The sequence below is a fragment of the Nilaparvata lugens genome, chromosome 2, assembly GCF_014356525.2.
Source record: "Nilaparvata lugens isolate BPH chromosome 2, ASM1435652v1, whole genome shotgun sequence".
Taxonomy (NCBI): Eukaryota; Metazoa; Arthropoda; class Insecta; order Hemiptera; family Delphacidae; genus Nilaparvata; species Nilaparvata lugens.
The window spans coordinates 42766008-42793639 of NC_052505.1; the positions used below are offsets into that span (position 1 = coordinate 42766008).

Here is a 27632-nt window from a genome sequence, read left to right on the forward strand (position 1 = left end):
CAGCCTTTTATTCAAACAGCTGATCAGGTTTTTCCAATGCACAGATGGGTTTCTGCTGTACTGCTGTTGCCGTTTTGCTGACATGTTCTTGTGTTGACAAAACGACGGAAGAACAAGTTTATACGTGTTCTTTGTGGTTAAAATATTTATTTGATCCGATTTATCAAAACATTTGGCCAAATAAGCTCTTGCAATGGTTGTGGCTGAAGTTAAACAAGAAACATGTGAGGAAAACTCTGTGGAAAGCTTGAGGACTGACATTGCAGCTGAACCATTATTCACGTTTGAAAGTATCCTTTTATATTATATTACTTTTAACAGTACACATGGTTTGTTTAAAATTTTAATTCTATTTGGTTTTTATATTTTTCAATTCGTCCAGGTATTTGTTAGTTAAAAACTGCAATTTCATTTACCAAAAACATATGGCAATTTCAATGACCAATATGTAAAAATTAGGTTAGATTTCATATGATTTGAAAATTGTAATTGACATATTATAAAATTACGCGTCCCGCAGCTTTGCCTCCGTGTCTGTGAAACGGCATATGGCCGTTAGGCGTAAGGTATGGCTTGCGGGATAATATTTCTTCTTTAAAAAAAACATACACTCCAGAATGCCTAGATCCCTAGGTGGAGAAAGCTTTACAGATGTTCGATGTTTTTGAAAGAGTATTATTGTAGTCTAATGACTCTCCGCCGACACAGGTAAAGCTACAGGGCCCGGACTGTAACTATTACAGTAGCCTCTCTCTTAACCGGACACCTTTTAACCGGACATCGGTTTAACCGGACTACACTCCACGGAAGTGACATCTCTTTAACCGGAAAATAATCATCAGCACATCGGTTCAACCGGACTGTACAGTACTTCTGCACCTGCCACGAATCATAATGACTGTTTGGTTTTAAATATTTCAAATGTAAAAAGGCTTAGCAACTAACTATTTTCTTGTGTTTTGTGTTCACAGATATCATAATAAAGCGTCTAGTTTTATTATTTTTACGTAAAAGTCATTATTGGCTTATAAACTACAAAATATGCGTACCAATTTAACGACTTTTAGGGAACGTCGGTTTAACCGGAAAAAACGTTATCCGGACTGGCCTCAGTCCCGATGAGTCCGGATAAGAGAGAGGCTACTGTATTATGTCTGAATACTTGAGCGTCATATTTACGTATCCGGGAGAGGCTGGTTCAGAACTTGAACTAAATAATTTGTTTGGGTTAAGTGTGCAAAAACATTGCAATGCAATATATAACAGGTGAAAGTGAGGACTGAGGATAGTTATTATTGAGCGGCAAACCCAGTTTAGTGCAACTGTTATGAACTGCGTGAGAGGCTGGCTGGTGCAGGATTGTAGCAACACTTGTTTAGGTGGTCTTTGAGTGTGGGAGAAAGAATTTATGAGTTATTATTATTAGCTTCATTGAAACATTAATATTCTATTTATGAATAAAAATATTTTTGTAGACTCATTTCAAATAGCTTATAGGCCTATTTTTATTTTGAACAAGATATAATAAGTCTGATCTTATTTGTATATATTCTTGATTTTTGTGTTTTAAACGTAACTTTTTTGTTTTGTTATTCAAATCGTATTGTTTGTACTTATTACTTATTTTGTATTGTTATCTTGTAATAGAATTGTGTAAAATTCAGATCTGGCAAACCTTCCATCCACACACTGGCGCTGGTCGACTTTGGCCTTTATTGGGCCAACATGTAGAGTTAAGTCACCTATAAAATCTCTCTCTTCATCCACAGTTTTTGGGCCACAATTGCCTTGATGATATGAGAGAGATCCTTCCATGTATGTTTATTCATTATCTTTGCATCCACAATATTGTTTTTGGTAAAGCTACTCACATTCACAATATGCATATCTTGCACTGCATCCCATCCACATACAGCATTCAAATACCGTGTGCTCTGCCGTGTCCTCTTATACCTTATACCTTCTTATATTCATCCAGTACCCACACTTTTAGGATCGATGGCATCAAGTGATGAATAAAATGAAATAACAGAAACTAAAAAACACTAATTGATCAAGATGGCGGTGATCAAGTTCAAATCAAAAATTATTTATCATTAAAGGTCTTGAACTTCAAATTAATGGCACTTTAGCCTGATAACATTTGAGACAGGTTGAAAACATTTGTGAAAAACATTAAAAAATTTCTGGACATCGTAATAAGCCCTGGTTCTCAGGAAACTGGTAACAAATCTCTCGGAACACGCTGAGGTCCAACTGCTTTACCCCTGCAGGCAGCCCGTTGAAGAAGCATATTGCTGAACTTCTATAGCATACCCGCGATCCCTGTAGGCGCATCCTGAAGACGTTCAACAGCTCTCGATACCTAGTGTTGTGGTGATGCACATCAGTTCGAGTCAACACATTCTGTTGATTCTTCTTGGCTTACATGAGGCAGAGAAGGAGGAAGTGGCTGATTACAGTTAGAATACCCAACCTAGCAAAAATGACCTAGCAGTGAGCAAGATGTTCGCTTGCAGTAATTATCCTGGCAGCACGTTTTCGCAGCGTCAGTATGTCCACAACGTTGGCTGAGTGACACCACATGAGTTAAGGTAATGGAAAAGTGCATGATACACCATGACCAGATATGCCTCCATCACATATCCTCTCGGTATGAGCAAAAGGAAACAGATTCGGGACAGTCTGTTGGTCACTTACTGGATGTGGCTGGCCCAGCTGAACTTTGAATCCAGCATTAAGCCCAATAGCTTCACAGGTTCCTGATCATGAGGCGGACATCGCGACAAACTGCAGACGATGTTTTGTCTCTTGCTCTCATTTAGCTGGAAACAATTTACACGGAACCATGAGGTTGAAGACCGCAGATGCTCTGCTGACCTCTCCAACACTGCTGAAGGTCAATGCCAGATGACAGCAACGATGCATCATAAGCAAACTGGAGAGTTTTACCATTGTCATCCAGGTCGTTGATCATAGCGATGAACAGGATTGGCCCCAGAATCGATCCCGGAGGTACCCCAAAACTGACAGAGAGTGGACAGGGAACAGCTACACCTAAAGACACCATCTTTGTCCTACCAGTTTGGTATGACTCCAAGATGTTTAGAGCAAAGTCCATAACCCCATAATAGCGAAGCTCCTTGATTAGTATGTGATGGTCAACACAATCAAACGCTCTGCTCAAATCACACAATGTAAGTGGCAGGTACTCACCATCCTTTAACACTGAACCAATTTTCTTAGCCATTCGATTTACTGCATCAACTCCCTCTTCATCTACTTCCTCAACGAAAACCAAACTGCATACATGAGAAAAGGTTGTTTCTCTCAAAAAACTCCTCAAGTTGGGGTTTTATGACCGCTTTAACCACCTTTCTAAAGATTGGAGTCATAGATATTGACCTGAAGCTGTTTAGGCTCTGGTGGTCATCCTTCTTGTACACAGGAACGGTTCTTGAGGTTTTCAGGAAGTCAGGAAAAATGGCCGATCTTAGTCATCAACTAATGCAGCAAGGGGGTTCGCAATAGCATCCACCAAGTTACGGATGGAAGAATACGAAAATGCCATACTCTACCACAGTATGGGCATTCAGGTCACGGACGCCTCATACTATGTTAATATAGCACAAAGCACCCATGACCACTTAGACCTAGACCTACAAGGAGACCTACCTCAAAATATCTTACCATTTTTCTTGAATGTTTAAGACCTCAAATGTGCTTCTATATAACATGTTTCGCCCCAAATCAAATTCATATTAAATTCTTCTCCCAATAATTGCTTTATTAGCTCTTTATCATTTTAGTTTATTAAAATGTTCATGATGTAACCTGAAAGAGTATGTATTTATCTCAATATGCAAGTATTAAAAAAATTATTGGCAATCATTGCCTTCCTACCGCTAGTGGAGATTTCAATCTAAAACACTTTACTCCTTGATACATAATAATATTTGAAAGAGGACCAGTTTCAGATCGATCCTGTTGACTCTCCCCCGATTGTAATCTTTGGTGCTTGTCTGTATGTATAGACCTAATTAAATAATTTTAGGCAAGAACAGTAGTTTGCAACCTTTTTTCTCACATTTTTCGATGTATCATTGTCATTCTCCTTAAAAAATTGAACAGTACTAAAAATCATTAAGGATGCTCAGCAACAGCATGGTTTACGTCACGGCGACTACCAGCGATACAGGTATGGTAGAAATTAATCAGCACATAGTTTAAAATCAAATATGATTATTTCAAGAGTTCTAGAACTTTCCAATAGGCAAATCCAAATTTTCTTCTTCAAACAGAATCTACCTAGGCTACTTTCCATTTTCTCAAGAATATGTTATGAGACTGTGCATATCTACTCTACCTCTTTAATGATAGATCAAAATATATGACAATCTCTTTAATATAGATCAAATATAAATGACAAATAATTATATAAAATAGGCTAACGAGTAAATATACTAAATAAGTGAATATCATCGAATAATATTTACTAGATAAGTAAATGACTAAAAAATAAGTTTAAAATAATAACAATAATAACGTATATAATTTCTATAAAATAACGATTCCCTTCAAACCAATTTGGCTTTTTGTTCTTAATTGCGATAGTTGAACAGCTCTAATATCAATCTATTCTCAATATTTCTAACTCAAAAAGTTGCATGTGCAAACAAGTATTCTACATTTGTAGATGAATATTATCCCTGCAACTGTATAACACTGTGCGCAGCGATTAATCGCTATGAATATTAATATTGAATACAACAGTTGAAAAGAAAATAATAAATCTATGAAAAAGGGTACGGTACCTAAAAACATTTATTATAGTATATTCACAAAAATATTTCATGTTTTCCCAACTTTCCTTGATAATTTCAAAAATTGTATTTTCACAGTTTTGATTCAAGAATAATTTTCATAATATATATTATTCAAAATTACTCTCCATCAGTAAGATGATTAAATCCAAATTTTCAATTGATTTAATATTTCTTTTATGTACTATCACAGCCACTCTAAGTCCACCTTGTTATTTATTCATATTGAAATGTTGTCTATTGTCAGAGGCTACTGCAAACGCCGTATTCGCCGGCTCCGTAAAGTACTACACTTGGCTCAGGGAGACCGAAGGCACTTCAAAAGAAAAGATGTCACTCACGCTCATCTCACTGATGAAAGGTATGAACTTTAACAACTTTCCAATTATGCAAAAAATATATTCGTGGTGAGGTCAGAAATCAATTATAATCAATAATAATAATATCATGAATAAGAGTATTTCCATTATTATGAGTAAACTGATTACTCGATGTCATGTTCTTGAATTTTATTTTATAAGTATCTTGATTTCCTAACATTTTCTGTTGTTCTCTCCCAGTTCTAACGGTATGATTTGTGATTGTATTAATAAATGAATAAAAATTTCAGACGAAATAAGAATATGCTGACAGATTAATCCATTTTAATATTCTGTTATTATAATGTTTCAGAATCATAAATATAAAATAGTGTATTATACAGTAGCCTATCTGATATTCATATTATTTGGTCTAGAAATGAAAGGGTTTGAGTTTGCATTCTCTCAAAATTGAATGTTCTGATTAATGCAGTCAATTTCAAAGCATGAAGTTGAGCATAATAGCACAAGATAATTTATGAGTTTGCTAACCAATGAAATGCATTACTTTGACAGTTTTTAACATTTCCACATCAATTTGGTTTTTGAATAAAGCTGATAGTTTATTTATTTATTTCATTTATCGATACAATTGTAAATCATTTAGCAATGATTGTGAGAGAGCAACATTCTTAGCCCAAAATTGTTCTTCTCTCAATTTTGTAAACAGTAACATTTCTAAAAGATATAGCCTACATTTCAATTTGAAGCTCAATTTTCTGTCCCAAAACTAGAAATTTCGAATTTAGATCGATGAAATACTTGATAGAATTCAATATTAAACTTGATAGTCACTGAAAAATTTAGATATTTCTCAAAAGTTGAAGCCAAAGTTACACCAATCAACTCAATCAGCACAGCTGAACAGTTATTTGTTTGGTAAAGGTCTTAATTTCTATTCTCCTTGAGTTGATGATTCAAATTCAATGTGGTTTATTCTGATTCTATTGAGATAAATATTTGTGAGCAGGTACTTGTACATTCCGTTGATGCAAGCAGAGCGCGCCTGGAGCTATGCAATGCAGTTGCGCCAAGAGGCCAACACCGAGCCTCGCAAGCGTTTCCATCTTTCATCGCGCCTGCGCAAAGCTACCGTCTACGCTGACTTGCTCAACAATCTATGTGAGGTAATGCTAGTGAAAAACTTCAACTCAGTACTAATGAATGAACATTTCTACTTATTTTGTAATGATGGATTCCACATTCTTAAAACATAAATTATTTTGTTCTCCGTATAATGGTTTACTCGACATAAGGATCAAGGATCAAGTTCATTCTCAATAAACTATCAGATCTCTAATCCGATCAACTATAGAAAAGTAGTACCATAAACTAATAGAGGTATCAGAAATTTGATCATGATTGATATAATTATTGGGACCAACTTCACAGATCCAGTCACTTCATCTTGTAATGATATATAATTCGTTGTAAATTACTCGCGATTTCATCACCACATAAGACATAACATCATTAATAATATTCTACTCACTCATGCATTCCGTCAAACACCCCTTGGAAATAACTGTGTTCCAAATTTGTAGACTCGAAAAAACCCACAAACGAACTTTTAGTATTCTTCTGATTGATGATTTAAGCTATTAAAGTGATTGAAAAATGAATAAATTCATCATTGACTTACAGTAATTCAGCTCAATTCTGGTGAACATCCTAAACTGTATTGGAACCTTGAAAAATTTCAAGAAACTATCGAAACGTTTCAGGTTTATTAATTAAAAAAAGGTGGAAAACTGAGTATTATATTATGATAACATGATTTATCGGTTTTGTTGATATTATTTAACATCATTTATTAATTAATTGTACGCTATTCATAAGGATTAATTGTAATGCATTCCAAAAATAATATGTTCTAATTATTTATTCTTTCCAGTCGGAAAAGTGTGATGCACGAACTAAACTGGAAGCGCAAGCCTATGTAGCCTGGATGCATGGATCATTGTTTTTCGAGTTGAAGAACTGGAAACCAGCCATGGAGAACTTGGAGAAGGCTTTGTAAATTTATTTCATACATGCACATTTTATAGTTCTGAATATTGTTAGTTAATACACTTAATCTTGGGGGAAAGGTTGGCTCCTTAACGCACTGCTAGTATCTTGTAGTCGCTGAAATAAGTTAAGAGACAAGTGCCTGCTACTCCCGTTGGACAGGTGACCGCTTGCCGAGCTGACTTCATAAATTAATCATTTTGTAAATGCTTCCGGTGACTCGCAATCCATTCAATCTGTAGGTGCACTCATCCCTTATCATTCTTCCCATTACTGGTGCACAGGCCTGAAACTTATGTGGCCATCACTCTCTTCAAAAAACTACGTCTGCTTGTTTAAACTCGATAAGTTTAATTTTTACAACTTGTGGAAATGAATCCCGACTCATTATTAGAAAATTAATTTAAAGTAAAATTTGTGTATTTTGACAAGTCCTGCTGGATAATGATTTTTCTTAATATTTATCCAGCAAGAATGACTGTAGTATAAAGTTTCAATCAACAAATGATTGAATGCTTTTTTCCACTTTGACTAATATAGATATGTCTGCTTCTTGGAACATCAACAGCAACAACTTAATATTGTTAACTTAACTCACTGTTTGTTTTGTATACTGAGTGGCGTACGAAAAACTGCTGAGCTCTTTAACGCTTAGAACGCATTAAATACCTGTGTTTAATTTTTATAATCTTCAAGTTGAAAATGAGGTTTGTGATTTTAGATTAATTTACCGACATGCAGGAATTATTCTAATTATTAATAGAATCTATTTTACTTTCTGGATCGCTTTAAAATCAATTGGATGTCCATTTATCTTGATAGACTTTTCTCTAATAAATTTTCAATTCCAGCACATAATGTACATTTTTATCGCAATCCCATCCACTATCCACTTGTAATGTTTTCTGTTCGCCTTGTATACAGAGTGGTGTATGAAAAACTTTGTGGAGCTCTTTCCGAGGAAGACCAGTTGGTGTACAAGCAGAAGTGTGATGAGCTTGATCCCAGCCTGCGGTTCTGCGCTTACAGCATCAAGGACGCCGGCGGAAGTGCTTCTTCAAATCTTGAGGAATTGCTTTCACTGCGCAGCTCTGTCCATGGAGACCTACTTGACGTTAGTAATGAATATACTCCTATTATCTTATTACTGTTGTTTGTAACTTGGAAATTCCACTAGCTGTTTCAAATATAAGGTCTGTTGTAGAATTTTTCGTCATTCAATAAGACATTTAATAACATCATAATTCATGAAACAATGAATAATTATTAATATATACGTTCTGGAAAACTGCAATTGTGTCAAGTATGTATATGGTCAACCTCTTTCTTATGAATATGTTATTCATGTAGTTTTACTCCACTTCTGACCATTATGATATTCTAGAGTTATTGTCAAGTATAAAGATTTTCTGTACAGTTGTTTTGTTGTAATTATTTTTTATTAAATAATGTTGATGATTTTTTTCTATTGAATAATCTACTTCCATGACAGTTATTATTCAGTTGTCACTATATACTTGGCTTGCTTGTCTGAGTAACGTTATTTGAATAAATTCATTTTTGGAGGACTACTAAACCTTATAGATTTTTACTGAAATAACTAGCATCTTTCAATTCTAAACCAGTTTTGACTAAAAAAAAAAAAAAATGAAAGGCAACTAGTTATTGAAAAAAAGGAATTAAATTCAATATTGTGAAATCATTTACCTCCTTTGTCAAGTGAAGCTACTAAAAAAAAATCACACAGCCCCCCTCGCGTGCCCCCTGGATGTAATTTTGGGGTTTATGATACACTATCAGCAGCATAGACGGCAGGTTGAGTGATTCCAACATCAAAAACTGATGTGAAAAATACAGAAACAGTCATTTCTTGGCTGCAAAAATCCTGGAAAATGAGCCAAAATTGACAAAAATCAAAAAATCACCCTCCCACCCTCCGTATTATTTTTTCGGTTAGTTTTCGCGGGAGTAATGTTTTTTCGGCTGCTGAATTCTATTTTGAGCATAAAAAACCCTGTAAATGTGATCCATGACCAGCACTGTATATCAGGGTCCCCCCCACACCCCATTAGAATTTAAAATTTTGTTATTTGACAATTTTCCTCTTGGTTATTTTTGATCCCCTTCTCAATGATATCATCCATGAGATTGTAGAATTCACAGTTTTGGCTGTGAATTTCACACTTTTTTTCTGAAATTGTTTTCAAAAAAATGAGGGGGCCGGGTCTCCTATTGGAAAAATTGATGTTTCGTCAGTGCGAGGCGATGCTTTAGGATATTCTGAGTCGATTGAGCTCAAATTCAAAACTTTAGCCATTCCCCCCCTAATTTTTCAAAAATTGAGGGGGCATCATCGACCCCCAAAATAGAAATTTCGAAAAATCCATAATTTACCCAATGCCTGCTAGTACTCTTACAGACTTTAGGATGAAAGCTAGTATTGTCTCATGCCCCAGAAATTTTATTCTGGAAATCTAGTAATGTTGAGGCACTGAACAAAAAAGTTTTCTTGCACTTTGCTGAGAAATGTGAAATGTGATTGAGCTGGGATTCAAAACTGTAGATATTCGCCCCCTTAATTTTCCAAAAATTGAGGGGGGCATTATCGACCCCAAAATGAAATTTTCAATTTTATCCAGGACCCCCCCCCCCCAATATTTTCAACTTTTGAACGGCACATTTCTCAGCAAAGTTCAAGAGACCTTTTTTGTTCAGCGCGGCAACATTACTAGATTCCAAAAATAAAATTTCGACCGGGGTGAGGAGGGGAGCCAAATTTTTGACAATTTTTGCATGATGGAAAATTTGAAAAACTCCCAGCCAAACTGGGGCATGTGACAATTCCAAATTTCATCGGAAAGTCTCTAGGAGTCCTAGCAGGCTCCGGGAAAATTATGGATTTTTTCGAAAATTCTATTTTGGGGTCGATAATGCCCCCCTCAACTTTTTGAAAATCTTGGGGGGTTATTGCTGCAATCTTGAATTCCGGCTCAATCAACTCAGGAGATCCCAAAACCTCAGGAGATCGCCTTGCATAGACGAAACTTCGATTTTTCAATAGGTGACCAGGCCTCCTCATTTTTTTTTCAGAAAAAAGTGTGAAATTCCCAGCCAAAACTGTGAATTCTACAGTCTCATGAATGATATCATTGGAAAGGGGCCAAAAAATAACCAACTGGAATATTGTCCAATAACAAAATTTTCAATTCTAGGATGGGCAATTTTTATATTTTTGTCAATTTTGGCTCATTTTCGAGGATTTTTACAGCCAAGAATTGATTGTCTCTGTATTTTTTATTTCAGTTTTTGGTGTTGGAATCATCCAACCTAGCGTCTATGCTGCTGATGGTGCATCATAAACCCAGAATTAAATCCAGGGGGCACTCGAGGGAGGCTGTGTGATTTTTGGCAATTTTGAAAAATCTGCAGTCACTCTGGACTGTATAATGATGTTGAAATATGTCAAAAAAAATCGAAAGTGATTCAAAAAAATATCACATATGAGAGATTTTACTTTGGGGGTTACCCAGGACCCCCTAAAATTTTTCAACTTCTCAATGGTTAATTTTATAGCAAAGTCAAGAGAAACAATCTTAGTCAGCACATTGAAACGAGGCTATTTATCATATAATAACTGGATGGAATGATATATGAGTGATGTGAGGGCAGTTTTTTTCTCCAATTCTGGCTTAGAAAATTTTGGCCCTCACAATTTGGCAGCCAAAAATCAGATTTTGTTGTTGAGATTACATTCAGTGTTGTTCATAGATCACACTTACAGTTTTTTTTATGCTCAAAATCGAATTTATCAGCCAGAAAAACATGAATCCTGTGAAAACTAACCAAATAAATTCAATAGGGGGTATGCAGGGCGATTTTTCGATTTTAGTCAATTCTGGCTAATGTTTGAGGTATTTTCAATACTGCATTCACTCAACCCAACCTTCTAAACTACTATCCTACCTAGCACACCTGATTGAACCTAGCAAAGAAAATATATCAAATACAAGAGATTTTATTTTGGGTGTTACACAGGGCTCCCTGAATTTCCCTATACATCCTTCCATACTTAATCTACCTACTCAACCATCCCTCAGCAAATCTACTCAACCTACCTCACCCACCCTACATAAATGTTGTTATCCAACCTACGCTATCTAACATACCCTATGCCAAAGTTAGTAGACAGAAGGTTGGTCACTCATCTATAGTATTTTAGTTGAAATGTAATTGGAGTGGGGGAACTGCAGCCGTGACGTAGGCTGTAGTACAGAGTAGGCAGAATATCGCATTCTTGAAAGTCATACGGTGACCTATAGTCAAATTATATAACACAAACATTTTTTGACATGCAAGCTTTCTGTTTCTGCTTTACAATAATTAACAAAACATTTGAATAATACAAGCATTTTGCAATATAAACGCAAAAAAACCCACCTCCTAACCTTCCCTTTCAAACCCTTAAGGTTTCTTTATCTTCTAGGTCGTGTTTATATTTTGTAGTTTGGCTATACATCAGCTTGTGAATTTCGGGGATGAGATATTTTGATTCTCGTAGAACATGTGCTCGATACCAGCATGTGTTCAGTGCATTTATATGAATGAAACTCATTGGATTTATCGGGATCGGTTTATTGTTTTATTGAAATGCATTGATTTATCAAGATTTTTTATAGGTTAATCTGAAATTATAATAGTATAACGTTGTCTACTAACGCTTTTCCAGCTTATTAACTCTATCGTGTAACGTGTTTAGATTCTTGAAAAACTTTCAACTTCATTTTATTCATACAAGTTGAATGAACTTGATATTTTAAACAACATACAACATCGTTAGAATCGGTGATTAATTCGCTATAAGTATGGAGAATTTTTAAGTTCTAGGTCAATCTTGAGGGGATTAAACGACGATGTATTTAAAAGATACAGTGAATAAACTGTATGCTCAGTGTGGTTACTCTATCACTTTTTTACTACACGTGACGTCACGCTGGCATTCCCCCCACCACTTCGAATCTTACGCCTGTGAGTGATCAACCTACTGTCTACTAACGTTGACCCTATGCTACCTAATCTACCACACCTTACCACCCTACTTTACCTATCCAATCTAACTACCCTACTCTATCCAGCCTATTCCACCTTACTATACTTGAACTATTCTAACAAACAAACCCAAAATAACCCACCCCACTTGACCTACAAAATCTACATTTCAATGATGCTCATCATTCTGGGCTGCTAGGTTATTAACAATGCTCAGACCCAGACATCCTGTTCATCTAATCACATTGTGTACAAATACTTGACATGAGGAAAGGCACAACAGGCTCATGCCCAAAACTGTCCCATTTCCAATTTATACTATACTGTCCAAATCAACATGTTGGCTAAGTCACTTTCACTTTTCAAAATACAATTTACGCTCTTCAATACTCAGATAAACGTGTAAATTTTAACCTAACCTCTAATTTAAATCTAACCTCTATTTCGACTACTATACCCTACTGTACTCTACTATACCCATTGCACCCTACTTGACCTACTCTACCTATCCCACCTTACCTAACCCACCCTACATAAACTACCCTATCTAACCCACTCTACCTTATCATCTATCCCATCCTACCTAACCTACTCTACCTAACCCACCCCACCTAAACTACCCTACCTAACCTATTTTATCTAATCTTGGCAACCTAACCTACCCTACAGGACCCTAAGATCCATAACCCTACCCTACCCTACCATACACTACCCAACCCTATAGAGTCATAAAAGGTGATTGGGCGGGCGAAGCCCGCCATCGAGCCAGAGCGCGAAGCGCGGAGGCTGCTACTCAGACTCACCCCTGTACAGTTGTACCCTCATGGTGGTGCAGGGGGCGAAGCCCCCGCCGAGCGCGAAGCGTGAGTCATATATATACTAAAGCCGAAGTGAATGAAAAAGTCTTGAGAAGGGTGGTTGTTGTGGTGGTTAGTGCTCTGGTGGATTTGATTGATTGGAAAATTATGGATTTTTTGAAATTTTAATTTTGGGCGTCGATGTTGCCCCCCAATTTTTGGAAAATTAAGGAGGGGAATTGCTACAGTCGCGAATCCTAGCCTAATCGACTCGAGTCTACTGAGTTATTGAAGTCCCTATCATGATGTGACTGGAAACTTTTTTAGATTTCTTCAAAACATTTTTCTTATTCTACTTTCATTTCTTGGAACGTTAATTCGATTATCACTATAGAATAGAATATTACTATTAAAATTTAGTAAGTTGTATCATGCTAAGGTGTTTTTGTCTTGCAAAGTGCCTAAGTACCTAATCATGTACCCATGCTTCAGTATGCTTCCGTTATTATTCCATAGTCAAAGACTAAATTATTTTTCCTAATATTAATCGTATAAGATTATTTGAGATGCATAACAACTCAAAATAGAATGTTGGGACTTGGATTGATGCCTAATGCCTACAACTGTTGACTGTTCAACTTGGATTCACAATAAATGAAATGATTTGTTTAGACGCTGATGTCGCAGACGCGTGAGAGACGCAGCGAGGTGCTGAGCGAGGCGGAGTGGCGGGGTCGCACGTTCGGCGTGCGCCCGGAGCGAGTTCGCGGCTTCCTGCTGGCCGAGCGCGCCCTGGACAAGTGCGCCCAAGGCCAGCGCCCCGACATAGACCAGCTCGAGCGCCACCTCATCGACTGCAAAGATGCCATTGCCGCCGTTCGCGACGAGATGAAGGCCGACAATGTCGTCAGTATATTCATTTACTATCAATCAATGGGTGTCATTCGTATGTGAGGTATCTCAAATGTGCGAGTATTTCAAATTCTCCTTATTTGAGTTAATTATCCAAATTGTCGAACACATTTCAAATAATATTAACATATTGCCATTTAAAATCCAAAACCTAACCTCCCTCACCTTTCCTTCCCCCTTTAAATCCTAATTGAACAGAACGTTCAGGTTATGTTTATACACTTGACAAATTGAAATCTCGCAGTATTGAGACACTCCCCAATCAATGTGTTTCCTCTATTCTTATCAATTTCGTTCCACTGATTTTTTTGATAGTTTGTCTATTTATTTATTCATTAATCTATTTGATTAATTCAGATCAATTCATCCAATTCAACACAAAAACACAAGAAGAAAATAGAAACCATAGCTGACCTTTGGCAGCTGTGATATATGCACAAGGGAATACTCAAGTTAAACTTGGATGTCCGGGTTAGTTATGTAGGCTTTTGCTTGTGAAGAAGCTGCTGTAAAATTATTTAAACTGCCCTGATAGGCTCGAATAGCACAATGTCGGAAGATATGATTCATCGTTTGTCTAGCTCCTCCACAATCACAAGCAGGGAGAGGAGGACAATCTACCCCAGTCACTTTACATCTTCCTAAGTAATGTGAGTTGTGAACCTTTCCAATAAGAGGAAAATGAATTTGTAGATGATTTGAGACATAGGATCAAAAAATTAATTGAAGATTACCATTTATTATGCACAAACTGTTTTAATAGTCTTGAAACAACATCATTCTTTCATTGAATCATAATTTCAAGGATAATCACGGTGTATCGTAGTAAGGAGATATTATCACCTTCCAAGAGCAGGAGGAGTATATAAATTATTAGGAGCAGCAGTCACCAAAGCTAGCTGCAAAATTACTAGAGCCATTGTCACAACGAGTTTGAGTTGAAACTGTGAAAATAAGCAAGCAGAACAAAAACCAATAAATCATGAGATGGTAACGATGAGCTGTACATTTAGGGTTGGCGAAAATTATGAAACAGCTTAATATTTATTTCAGAAGGATAATTTATTCAACAGTAGGCTTCATCGGCAATCCAATCCCATTCCAATAACAAAAAATACTCTTTTAGCTTCAAAATTTTGGTCCATCGTTTTCAATCCAATTCAAAGCAAGTTAGATAAGACATGATCCTGGAACACAATTTCGAGAGAAAATAGATGGTGACACACCACACATCGATATCTCAAACTGTTTCAAAATTATTCACATTCAAAGATATTTATAAATCATACAAAAATGAAATTAATGAACGGTACTCATTTTCTTTTCAAATATTATTGATGTTGTGTACTGTATGTTGCTGAGGTCAGTTATAATTCCATAGTGAGGTCCACTTGGAATTGGTTGCTATTCTTGTCTATCATCCTTGTATCATCTTCTGCCAAATGCCTGAATGTCATTTATTATAACATTTAATTTTAACGTGGAACTAACGTGATACTCAATAAATGAGTACCGTTCATTCATTTCATTTTTGTATAATTCATTAGTATCTTTGGCTTTGAATAACTTTGAAACGGGTTGAGAAATCAAAGTTTGGTTATCACCATTCATTTTCTCTCGAAATTTTGTTTCGAAAATATGTATCACATTGTCGTTTACTAAATAATCTAAGCTACCTTCTTATTGAAAAAAAAATTAAGTTGGATTCACAAAGGCGAGTCCAAGATAGCATAGGCTACAGTTTTGAATCAACAAAAACGTAGTTCCTCCAATGAAACCCACTGTCAATTGAATAATCTAAAATCTAAATTATAATCTAAAATCTGAATTATTTTTGAAAATGGAATATAACCAAGTATCAAGTATAGATGATTTTCATTTTTAATAAAGAATTTTTCCAAAGATTAATATTATTATTAGTCTAGTCAAGGAAAGACAATTTTTGACCCCGCAGTTATTTTTAGAGTACTAAGGAGGTAAAAGGTACCATTCTTTGGTTTCTCGCATAAAACTCAAAAACTATGTATCTGTAACCGCCCTTGATGGGGGTTGAAGATATCTTATTACTACTACAAGGGAGTCATGGGAACTGTATAGACAAGAACATTGTATTACCTAAAGAATTTCTCATTTATTAGGCTATGTCAATTACTTGAAATTTAAAGAATGAAATATGCAGTACATTTTATCCAAATATTATTCCTACAAAACTATCTTCCAATAAGATTCTGCTAACTAGAAATTTACTACAACAATGATCCAAATATTATTCCTACAAAACTATCTTCCAATAAGATTCTGCTAACTAGAAATTTACTACAACAATGATTTTATTAATTAAGGTCTCGGCCGGATGAAAATGTTTTATAAGGAGCTAGAAATTTTGGCACTTACCCACAGCTATCACTCCCACTGTAATCCCAAACCACATGACACTCACGTATATCATAATGCCGGAAAAATAACTTAACTTTTTGCAATACGGTTTGGATTTTGATCCGCTCGATACCTCGGTTGTTTAACGACTGGAGGTTTTCCGTCCGGAAAACTTCCCCCTCTCCACGTCAGTGTGCCAGAAGGCCTAACTGCTGCTATTGGAAGAGTCGGTTCTCACGAGATTCGGCAAGCGGGTACTTGCCAGGTCTGCAGTATTCCTCTGGGAAAATATCTACAACCTACCAAACATCCGCCTTGTCCTTGCCTCGTGGAGCCACCTCATCCGTGAGAACCAGCAAATATCCCTGAATTTGCTGGTTCTCAGAGTAGTTTAGACATAAGTTAGCAGAATCTTATTGTCGCTGCAAAAATACTACTTACTCACTAAATTATATATTTTCTCACTAAAGTCCAACTACGGAAATTATTATTCTAATATCAGAGTCTTTTCTCCTGAAAAAATCTTAAATCTAAAACACAAAAAAATCAATCAATAAATAAATAATCAAATACTACCCATGTCACACTACCCCCTTCTTCGCAAAAGGGTGACTATCCCTCCCGATTGCTTCTCACTTCATACTTTTGATTGCTTTTCACTTCACACTTGCCACAATAACACTTTGCTGTACTGCACTGGTTGAGCGGTGTCGACCAAAGGGATGGAGCTGCTTGCTGGTGAAATCGCAGTTGGGGGCGCTGAGTTGAGCGGCTTGGCTGCTACAGGTACTGTTGCCGGTTCCGGGCGTGCTGGACAGAGCACGCGCCTCCATCGTGGTAGTGAAGTTGGCGTGCGACCACACACCTGGAAGTAGCACCTCTCGTACAAGCAGTAGGCCCCCAACAGCCCCAGAAAAAGGAGTGTCAGTCCTCCACAGATGAACTTCATGGTGTAGTCCTCGGCCGACGCCGGTTGCAGCTTCTTAGTCTGCTGCACAGCATACATGAGATTGGAGATAGCTATCTCATCCACGCCGATCGGTCCAGGGGAGAGTTGGCCTCCTTGTTATCGCTCTTATATGCTCGTTGTCGTTTCCTTGTAACTCTGGTGTTCGCCGAAGAGTAGAAAGCTGAGACACGATGTCTGTGGCTGATCGGGCACAGAGTGATTGTCCCCGGCTCACATCTCTGTAGCATCTCGGAAGAGAAGGTAGCGTAGCGGTTTCGATCCTGGAAGATGAGTAGCAAAAGATGACTCAGCTCATAACGCACTGAAGAATGGCTGCTTTAGTCTCGCACTGGTAGTGTAGTGAGTGGTCTGGAACACTTTTTACCTTCACCTAAAAGTCTGGTGTAACAGTCAGTAAAGTTCTATCACAACAGTCACAGTTATCACACAGATACGGGAAGTGCCAGTCCCAAATAATATTGTTCGTTTCTAGCTCTCTGGGGGAAATGATAACCGACCGAGCCCTTCACAATTTTTACTGATCTAACATCAACAAATCTATACCTAATCATTTATCCAATTAAACTCAAATATAAACTCAAACTCCAATTTAAACTCAATCCTAGAATAATTATCATTTCAAACAAAATCTATATTTGAGTACTAATAGCCTAATTCATTTCCAAAGTCCTAGTCAACCTTTATGTAATAGCAATATCATTTTCAACTCTAATACTAAAGTTCTATAAAAATTACTCTCAAGTACTTCTGCACCTAATTAACAATAAGAACACATCTATTAACTATCATCTATAATAAAAATTCCATTCAATCAAGTAAATAACATCAAAATAGTTTCCTTCCTATAATACCAAACAATAGTATCAGAATATCCTTGTCTTCATAATTCATTCCTATACTTTAATCCATTCATAATAGTTTACAATAACAATAGTCTAATTTTTATACACGTCTGCTTTTTAACATCATTCTGTTCCTCATCTTCATCATAACAATAACGTAAACAGTAGATCATTCATCTCCCTCACCGGGTCAACTTTGTTTACAAACAAGGCTACTGCTGTTTGTGTTATTTTTTTCTTCTTCTTCTTCTTCTTCTTCTTCTTCTTCTTCTTCTTCTTCTTCTTCGTCAATATGTTGTCGTAGGTCGTTCCACACAACTTACTGTATATCTATAGTTCATCGTCACTAATCCTATAGGTTCGTCGTAGATGTCTTTCTGATGACGAAGGATTGCATTGTCTCACGGCCAGTAGCAACGTTATACTTCTCTATCTTTTTTGAAGGCTGATCTTTCGTCCTTGTCGAAAATCTTTTCATTCATCTAATATAATATAACTACATAATTCTATTCTAATTCATCATCTGGCTAATACCTAAAGGTTATTTCATCCCTCTCATTCAACTCATTTATAAAATAACACATAATTATCGCACAATTATTCCACTGATATTTCTCTTATACTCAATTACTCAGATCACTCTTTCTCCATTTCACTTTTCTTCACATTCAGCTAGCTGAATTCCTAAAATAAAACAGTTTAGAGTCTCGCTGCAGACAATTTCCTTTCATGTTTTATCAATTCAAATCAATAGTTCATTTCTTGAATCTATTTCATTATGATGATGAGAATCTTTCCTTCAACTCTTTCAGATGAAACTCAGTAGTTTTTCCGCGAACCTCATCTGGTATGACACACGATCCTGGAAGCACTATTTCTCGTCCATATAGCATGAAATGAGGAGAATAACCGATAGATGCATGAGGTGTGGATCTGTATGCTATCAGGGCATAGGGCAACCAGGTGTCCCAATCAGTACCGTCTCTTTTTACGAAATGTGCTATGGACTCGTTCAGGGTACGATGTAATCGCTCAATTCTACCATTACATTCCGGATGATACGCTGTCGTTCTGATTTTGTCAATACCCAGCATTTTACAAGTTTCCACAAATAAACTGGATAAAAAGTTTCGGCCTTGATCACTCAGTAGACGGTTGGGTACACCGTGTCGAGTTATAATGTTGGTGATGAAGACTTTAGCTATTGTTTCGGCTGTTTGATTGACGATGGGAATGACCTCCGCATAACGCGTAAAATGATCGATAAAACTAACATAGTATTTGTTTCCATTCCTTGTTGTTGGAAGTGGGCCGACTACGTCCATCGATACAAGGTCGAAAGGATAACTCGGCTCTTCAGCGGGTTGGACAGGGGCTTTCAAAGACACGGGAGTTTTTCGACGAGCACATTCATGACATTCTGCTACAAACTTTCTCACATCTTCTCCTAGTGCGGGCCAATAGTATCTCTGTTTCACACGACTAGCGGTTCTCTCTTGTCCTGAGTGTCCCGCCCAAGGGGTGCTGTGATTCAGTTTCAACACAGTTGTTCTTAGTGTTTTAGGGACAGCTAATTTCCAGTGAGACGGATCGTCGTTTTTGTTGGTCCACCATACTAATCCATTCTCTATTTGACCCAGATTTGATTCCAACAATTTATTGCACCAATCATCATGCAGCTGTTCGGCTGCAACACAATCTTCCGATAATCCTTCTATTTGTACTCCATTTACGGCGCGACTGAGAGCATCTGCATTGGAGTGTCTTTTACCCGGCTTATGAACCACGTCGTACTGAAACTCAGCCAATCTCAGAGCCCACCTGGTTAGTCTGGATGAAGGGTCGCGCAGACTTAGCATCCATTTCAGAGCTGCATGGTCGGTGACTAGCGTGAACTTCCTTCCTAAAAGATAGCATCGAAACTGTTTTGTTGCATACATAACAGCCAGCAGTTCACGTTCTGTAGTACTATAATTTTTCTCGGCGTCATTCAATTGTCGACTTGCGAATGCTACAGGCCTCTCTCCGTTATCCGTTTGCTGTGAAAGTATCGCGCCAATCGATGTACTCGACGCGTCTGTTGCAACAATAAATTCGCGATCAAAGTCAGGGAATATAAGAACATTCTCCGAACACAATAATTTCTTCAATTTTTCGAATGATTCCATCTGTTGTGGCCCCCATACAAAGTCCACTCCTTTCTTCGTTAATTGTGTTAGGGGTTGAGCTATTAAGGCAAATCCATCGATAAAACGTCGATAATAGCCGGCTAAACCAAGCCAACTCCTGACTTCTCGCACGTTCTTCGGCTCAGGGTATTGTTTAACCGCCTTGATTTTCTCCGGATCGGGTTTCACTCCTTCCGATGTCACCAGGTGACCCAGATAACGAACACAACTTTTCACAAAATTGCACTTTTCGAGATTTACTTTCAAATTAGCATTCTCGAATATCGCTAACACGTGAGCTAGACGTTCTGCATGTTGGTTGATTGTTTGACTGTGAACTATTACATCGTCTAAATAAACAAAACACTCTGTTCCTAAAATTTCGGCCAGGAGGGAGTCCATCAATTTTTGGAATGTATGAGGGGCACCTGTCAATCCAAAAGCCATTCTCTTATACTCAAAATGCCCACCGACGGTTGTGAAAGCAGTCTTTTCTTGGTCCTCTTCTGCTATTTTTATTTGGTGGTACCCACTATGCAAATCCAAAGTTGAGAAATATTTACTATTGCCTAGTTCTTCAAGTGTCTCATTTATAAGCGGTAATGGATATGCATTTGCTTTAGTAACTGAATTTAAAAGCCTGAAATCTAAACAGAAACGATATTTGAGGCTTCCATCGGTTGTTTTCTTTCTTACAAGTACAATCGGTGCACTCCAAGGACTGTTTGACGGTACAATTATACCTTTATTCAGCATTTCGGCTATATGCTCTTCCACTACTGGGCGCATGTGGTAAGGTACTCTATAGGGTCTTTTCGCAATCGGTCGTTCTTCAAATGTGGGGATATGATGTTCAACGGGTACATTACATCCCTCTAATCCTGGCTCTTCAAATGTTGTGATATAGCGCTTTAATACTTTACTTATTAACGCAGCTTCTTCAGTCTTTAGATGTGATAAAGTCTCATCAATTTGTTTTTCTAATTTTGAATTATTTTCATCCATTGATACAGATGCTATCTGTAAAGAGGGTTCAGTAATCCTCACAGGCTCTGCAATACCCATACATTTATTTTTTAATAGCTGTACTGGATACGGATTAAGGTTTATAACTTTAACAAATGAGATTGAATTGTTGACATGCTGAACACTACGAGCAACCCTTATTCCAGGCAGTGGATCTAATGGGGGTTCAATGAATATAAGCCCTTCCTTGATTACATCTCTCAGAGTAACATCGATCAAAATTTCAGAATGAGCAGGGATAAAAGTGCTTTGTGCGGTATATACTGTAGCCGGTCTTACTTGATCATTTAAACAATGGGTCTTTCTTGACATTCCGCGATCTTTGAACTCAGACCTCCTCCTGTCATGGAGTGGATGGGTGGGGTCGGACGGGGCATTACAGCTTATAGTTTTCCTACTTTCATTTTCACTAACACAATCACAAAAATATGACGTTTCAATATTATTGTATGACTCATTTTGAACTTCACCTACTTTCTCACCTCCAAATGTTATTGAATTATTACCTACATCGATAACTGCGTACAATTTGGATAACAAATCCCAACCAAGCAAACCATCCTCTTTAATCTCAACATTGGCGATAAGAAATCTATGTTCAAACTTGAACTTTGAGACATTTATTTGTAAAACTTGTGCTCCTATCACTGCTAAATTCATGCCTGTCACACCCTTAGCAACAGCTTTCTCCTCTATTAGTTTTACACCTGAAATAGCCTCTTTCAAAATAGATATCTCCGCGCCGGTGTCAACTAAAAATGTTTTGCACTGACCTTCAATCTCGATGGTAACGTGACTTCCTCTACCGCGAGTTGATACTCTTGGAACTATATTGCAATGCCCCTCTCCATGATTAGGCTGAGTAGTTGGGCGACTCCCAGCCAATCTTAGTTTTCCGAGTGCTGTGGTTTTTGGGCACTAATGTTTTCATTTTTCACAGGAGCAGTGCGTTTAGCGCAATTATACGCTGTATGAGACGATTCTCCACAAACAAAACAGTATCTCACAAATTTATTGTAGAATTTACGCGGTTGTGACTCAGAAAAATTTCTCTGCTGATTTGGGGAATGGTCTGTCCCGTGTTGGTACATTCCCTAGCAAAGTGAACCCTCCTACCACATGCAAAGCAAGGCCCCTTCTTATCAGACTGTCTGAACTGTGTATTTGGATTGCTCTTAAAATATCCGTATGATTTCACATTCTGATCCTTCTCAAATGAAAGAGCGAACACGTTGTCTTGATTTGCGGCGGTCGCTTGTTCAACTCGTTCGGCTACGACTACCGCCTCTTCCAAGGTTTTTGGGGGATGAACTTGTAGGGTTATTGACGCGGAACCAAATAATCCTCGAATGAAAGCTGTCAAAACCGTTCTATCTAGTTGGAGGCGAGCGTATTTAGCTTCTGTAGGATGATCGTTGGGGATTGGTATTGCCTTTAAGCCTAATTCTCGACAGCGATCCGCATACGCGCGTATTGGCTCATTCCGGTGTTGTTTAATCGCACTCAACGCGAATAAATGACTTTCAGGTTCTCGTAACTCTTTGAATCTTTCTAGAAGAACTTTTTCATACTCGACAAAAGTTGCTCCCTCGGATAATAATTCGGGATGAGTGTTCAAACAGACAGACGCAGCCCCAGATGTTTTTAATTTACATATGAGCTTTTTATCGTTATCAGACCAATTACCAGACTGTGCTACAAATTTAAAATTCTAAATAAATACCTCTACTTTTTGTCCACCTTCTTCACCTGAAAATGTTCTTACAAGTGATTGTAAACCTAAATCCTTACGTACTAAGGTTGTTGGTCGAACCTGTTGACTGTTTGAAGCATTAACAGTGTCTAACTCTTGCTGTAATCTAGCTTTTTCTAAGTGTTCACGTTCCGATTGTGCCCTAAGTTGTCTCAATTGCTCTTGTAAACACTCTATTTCTGATCTATCTACATTTTGAACAGGTAGATCAGGTTGTACTTCATTCATCTTGAAGGGTTGACTTGAAATCTTAAATTTTGAATGGTTTCTCTGAAAAATCTTATTTCTATTAATCTAACAATTCTATTTCCATCTAAGATCTGATTATAATAAAGTAATCAACATTCACTTTCTCAATTAAATCTATTTTTCAATTCAAATTTTCTATTATTTTCTCGTTTCTAACAGTGAATTTTTGTCCCATGACTCAGATCTGGTTCGATAGACATTTTTGCAGTCTATCCCACCGCACGCCACCAGTTTTGTAACCGCCCTTGATGGGGGTTGAAGATATCTTATTACTACTTCAAAGGAGTCATGGGAACTGGATAGACAACAACATGGTATTACCTAAAGAATTTCTCATTTATTAGGCTATGACAATTACTTGAAATTTAAAGAATGAAATATGCAGTACATTTTATCCAAATATTATTCCTACAAAAACTACCTTCCAATAAGATTCTGCTAACTAGAAATTTACTACAACAATGATTTTATTAATTAGGGTCTCGGCCGGGTGAAAATGTTTTATAAGGAGCTAGAAATTTTGGCACTTACCCACAGCTATCACTCCCACCGTAATCCCAAACCACAGGACACTCACGTATATCATAATGCCGGAAAAATAACTTAACTTTTTGCAATACGGTTTGGATTTTGATCCGCTCGATACCTCGGTTGTTTAACGACTGGAGGTTTTCCGTCCGGAAAACTTCCCCCTCTCCACGTCAGTGTGCCAGAAGGCCTAACTGCTGCTATTGGAAGAGTCGGTTCTCACGAGATTCGGCAAGCGGGTACTTGCCAGGTCTGCAGTATTCCTCTGTGAAAATATCAAGTGTGCTAAAACAGCTGATCAAATAACATTTCATTGTGTTTATTATTCAAGAATGAAAACATTTCTAATAATATAAACATATTGCCATCTGCGGAAATTTACGCAGAAACGAAAATGCACCTTTAGCTGAATCCCGAGCTTGGAAACCGGCCCTTAATCTATTTGGAACATTTAAAAAAAAAACTAGTTTTCAATTAGTTAACAATATTTTCAACATCATTGTATTGAACTATTATTATAATTTAAATAAACGACAATTTTGGAACATAATAATGTGAATAGTCATGAATTAGAAACTCCTAAAAAATTTTTTTTTTCTCCTTAAAATAAAACTGTTCTAGTTTGGGGTTTTTTTAAACCTTCTAGTTTATGACTTATTGAATGATAGGAAAAGGTACCTCCATTGCATTGTTTGTTTGACACAGCTTTGCAGTAATGTAATGAATCGCTGATATCTTCTGTTGTAATCTCTTGTAAATGGAATTCCAAACAGTGGATTGGAACTGCATTCCCTTTGCACCAAGTCTCACATTTTCACCACAAGAACATTCTCAAGTGCACTCCAGAGTTGATTTTAGAAATAGAAATGAAGTGACAATTTTATTGTATTGATTATTATATTAATGATACTCTGACCTCAACCCTGAAGAACCTCTACACTCACTTGGGTGAAACAATCAATCCATTTGAGAATTTATTCACTTCTTACATCATGGAGAAAATGTGATCTCAACAGGAAATGTTTCAGCAAAGCAATTTATTCAGAAAATGAGCTAAATAGAAGTCAGGGCATAAGTTTGAAAATTAAGATGCTCTCGGAATAGATGCTTACCGTATCTCTCATATTTCCTCTACAACTCTCAATTCGAATCCTCCTACATGCTTCACAAGTAGCTACTCTCATAATTTCACCTATAATTGGAAAATTAGCATAAACGTTTCGAATTCTAATCGGGAGCTCATAGTTTGAAAGGGAACAATAATTATGTATTCTCAGCATAGAATTGTGTGAAAAAGTTAACTGAAAAGAGCTAGAGAATAGTAAAGGAATGAATGAATTTTATTTGCCAAAAACAAAATACAAAAAAGCTTTACAAAAAATGAATATAAGTATATGCTACTGCACTTAAACCTAGATACATACATTTATATCATTAGATATAATAACGAAATGATATCCTTTATATTATAAATAATAGTTTTAAAATGAAGATTCAATTTATGATCACATGCATAAGTACAGTAGGTGAGGCAAAAACACCGGCAAAAGGAAGACTCCTTGTGCGCCAGTGTGAGAATGGATTTTAAGATAAAAATACTGAATTTAGATGTCTAGCAGAGAAAAACAACAGTCGTTTTCCACTTACATTATGAGTAATAATTCATCGACTCTAAAGTCAATGTTTCTATGAAAACTGTGAATAATAAAAAAGTGTTGTTTCAGGGTCAAGCCTATATCAATCCTCGGTAAATTCAGTATCTTCATGTAAAATTGCAAGTGAATCAGTTCAGTTAGTTTAACAGATCAATCACATTCACAATCGTAAATAAAATGGAAAAATATAAAATCAAACTGAATTGAAATAATCTCAATCTTGTTCTCTATGAATAAACCGTGTACATAACCGAGTGTTTCTAATGAAATTAGCACATACCTTCATTTTGAGGAGAAGGATAAATATAAAGATCTGCCCAATCTTGTGAAATTGCAAGATGCAATCAGAAGCTTCTGACTTGCTGAGCGTCGAGGTAGTAACTACTGAATTGTCAGACTGAATAATCAGTGGTTGGTTCCATTCATCAGTTAATTAAATTCCTATTGAATGTTGATTGAATCAGTATTGAATCAGCCAGATCTCTTGATCAATGTGAATACAGTGGCAACGCTTCTTATGTTATCAGAAATTTACGAAATAGTAACTTTTATCAAAAGTACAGACCTGATTCAAAATACGGATAATTACTGGAATGTGGACTTATATGACTACTTGATGGTGTAATTGACCGAGCGAAGTGAGGTCTAAGATTCAAGTCGACGGTTTGGCATTTCTCTTAAATGTTTAAATGTTTATATGTTGCGCATTTACGGCGAAACGCAGTAATAGATTTTCATGAAATTCGACAGGTATGTTCCTTTTTTAATTGCGCGTCGACGTATATACAAGGTTTTTGGAAATTTTGCATTTCAAGGATAATATAAAAGGAAAAAAGAGCCTCCTTCATACACCAATATAAGAGTAAAAATCTGGTGTTGCGCACTCACACAACTTTCCTTGCCGTTATGAAAATTAATCACCTGACGCTAGTGTACACGCGCATCTCAAGTCTACTATTCAAAGATTTGAGCCAGCTGGTGACAGGACAATAACGCTGGAGACACACGAGGTCTGCTATCTCTTCATAGTGAATGTTCTAATAGAATCAACAGTTGCCAACAGTTTGAAATTAAATAATCACATTTTATCGAATTTCATGCTTATTTTCAATTTCAGGTGAAAATGTACAAAACATTAATTGAAGAAATTTTCATTCTCAATCTTTTCCATCTGAATTTTTTTGTTCAAATTGTACCTGAAGCCTGATAATATGGGAATCTGAATCCAAACTTTGCATAGATGAGGCGAAGCTCCTGAATTTTTTACAGATATGAGACTTGTGGCAGTAGGTAGAGCTTATCAATGACTTTTTTAGGTATGAATTTGATCAAAATCGTTGGAGCCGTTTTCGAGAAAATCGCGAAAAACCCTGTTTTTGATAACATTTTTGCCGCATCTGATGCATCTGATTGAAATTGTTCGTGTCGGATTCTTATATTGTATGGACCTTAAGTTCCAAATTTCAAGTCATTCCGTTAATTGTGAGGTGAGATATCGTGTACACAGACGCACATACACTCATACACACACACACACACACACACACACACACCACACACACACACACACACACACACACACACACACACACACACACACACTCACTCACTCACTCACTCACTCACTCACTCACTCACTCACTCACTCACTCACTCACTCACTCACTCACTCACTCACTCACTCACTCACTCACTCACTCACTCACTCACGCACGCACGCACGCACGCACGTACGCACACAATTTGTGATCATACTATGATAGATGTGCATGTACTACTGAGTGGTGTATTGATTTTAATATTTGAATACTACATAGACTGGACATTCGACGCAATGCATATAGACCTGGGTTTTTTTTCACTACATTGGCAACATGATTATCCCACGAAAGGTTGCTATCCATTAGCAGACCAAGAAATTTAGTTTGATCTTCACAATCTAAAAGAGTGTTATTCATAGCTACGCTTGGTCACAATTCACTCCTACTCTGTCTTGTTGAAAAGGTAACTACAATAGACTTACTTGAATTTAGCAAAAGATTTCGGCTATTTAGGTATTCATTAATAGAAGACAGGCCTACAGCAGATGAGAGTTCTACGTCCTCAATGGATTCTCCT

The 27632-nt window shown here is 37.0% G+C and overlaps 1 protein-coding gene and 1 long non-coding RNA gene across 2 annotated transcripts in view; one reads left to right on the plus strand and one right to left on the minus strand.

Moving 5' to 3' along the window:
- The first annotated feature begins 45 nt into the window (after positions 1-45).
- The window catches only part of LOC111055241 (signal recognition particle subunit SRP68), a 33949-nt gene continuing 6362 nt past the window's right edge, over positions 46-27632 (plus strand). Inside the window, exons 1-7 of the mRNA XM_039421265.1 lie at positions 46-290; positions 4132-4198; positions 5071-5184; positions 6153-6309; positions 7077-7198; positions 8117-8306; positions 13708-13941. Of these exons, the coding sequence (XP_039277199.1) occupies positions 194-290; positions 4132-4198; positions 5071-5184; positions 6153-6309; positions 7077-7198; positions 8117-8306; positions 13708-13941 (981 nt within the window). The 5' untranslated portion in view covers positions 46-193. The remainder of the gene's footprint in view (positions 291-4131; positions 4199-5070; positions 5185-6152; positions 6310-7076; positions 7199-8116; positions 8307-13707; positions 13942-27632) is intronic.
- Positions 14684-25896, minus strand: LOC111061370. The gene is made up of 3 exons (XR_002606728.2): positions 25795-25896; positions 24972-25051; positions 14684-14891 (listed from the first exon to the last, which is right to left on the minus strand). It is a non-coding gene; the product is annotated as an uncharacterized LOC111061370 (long non-coding RNA).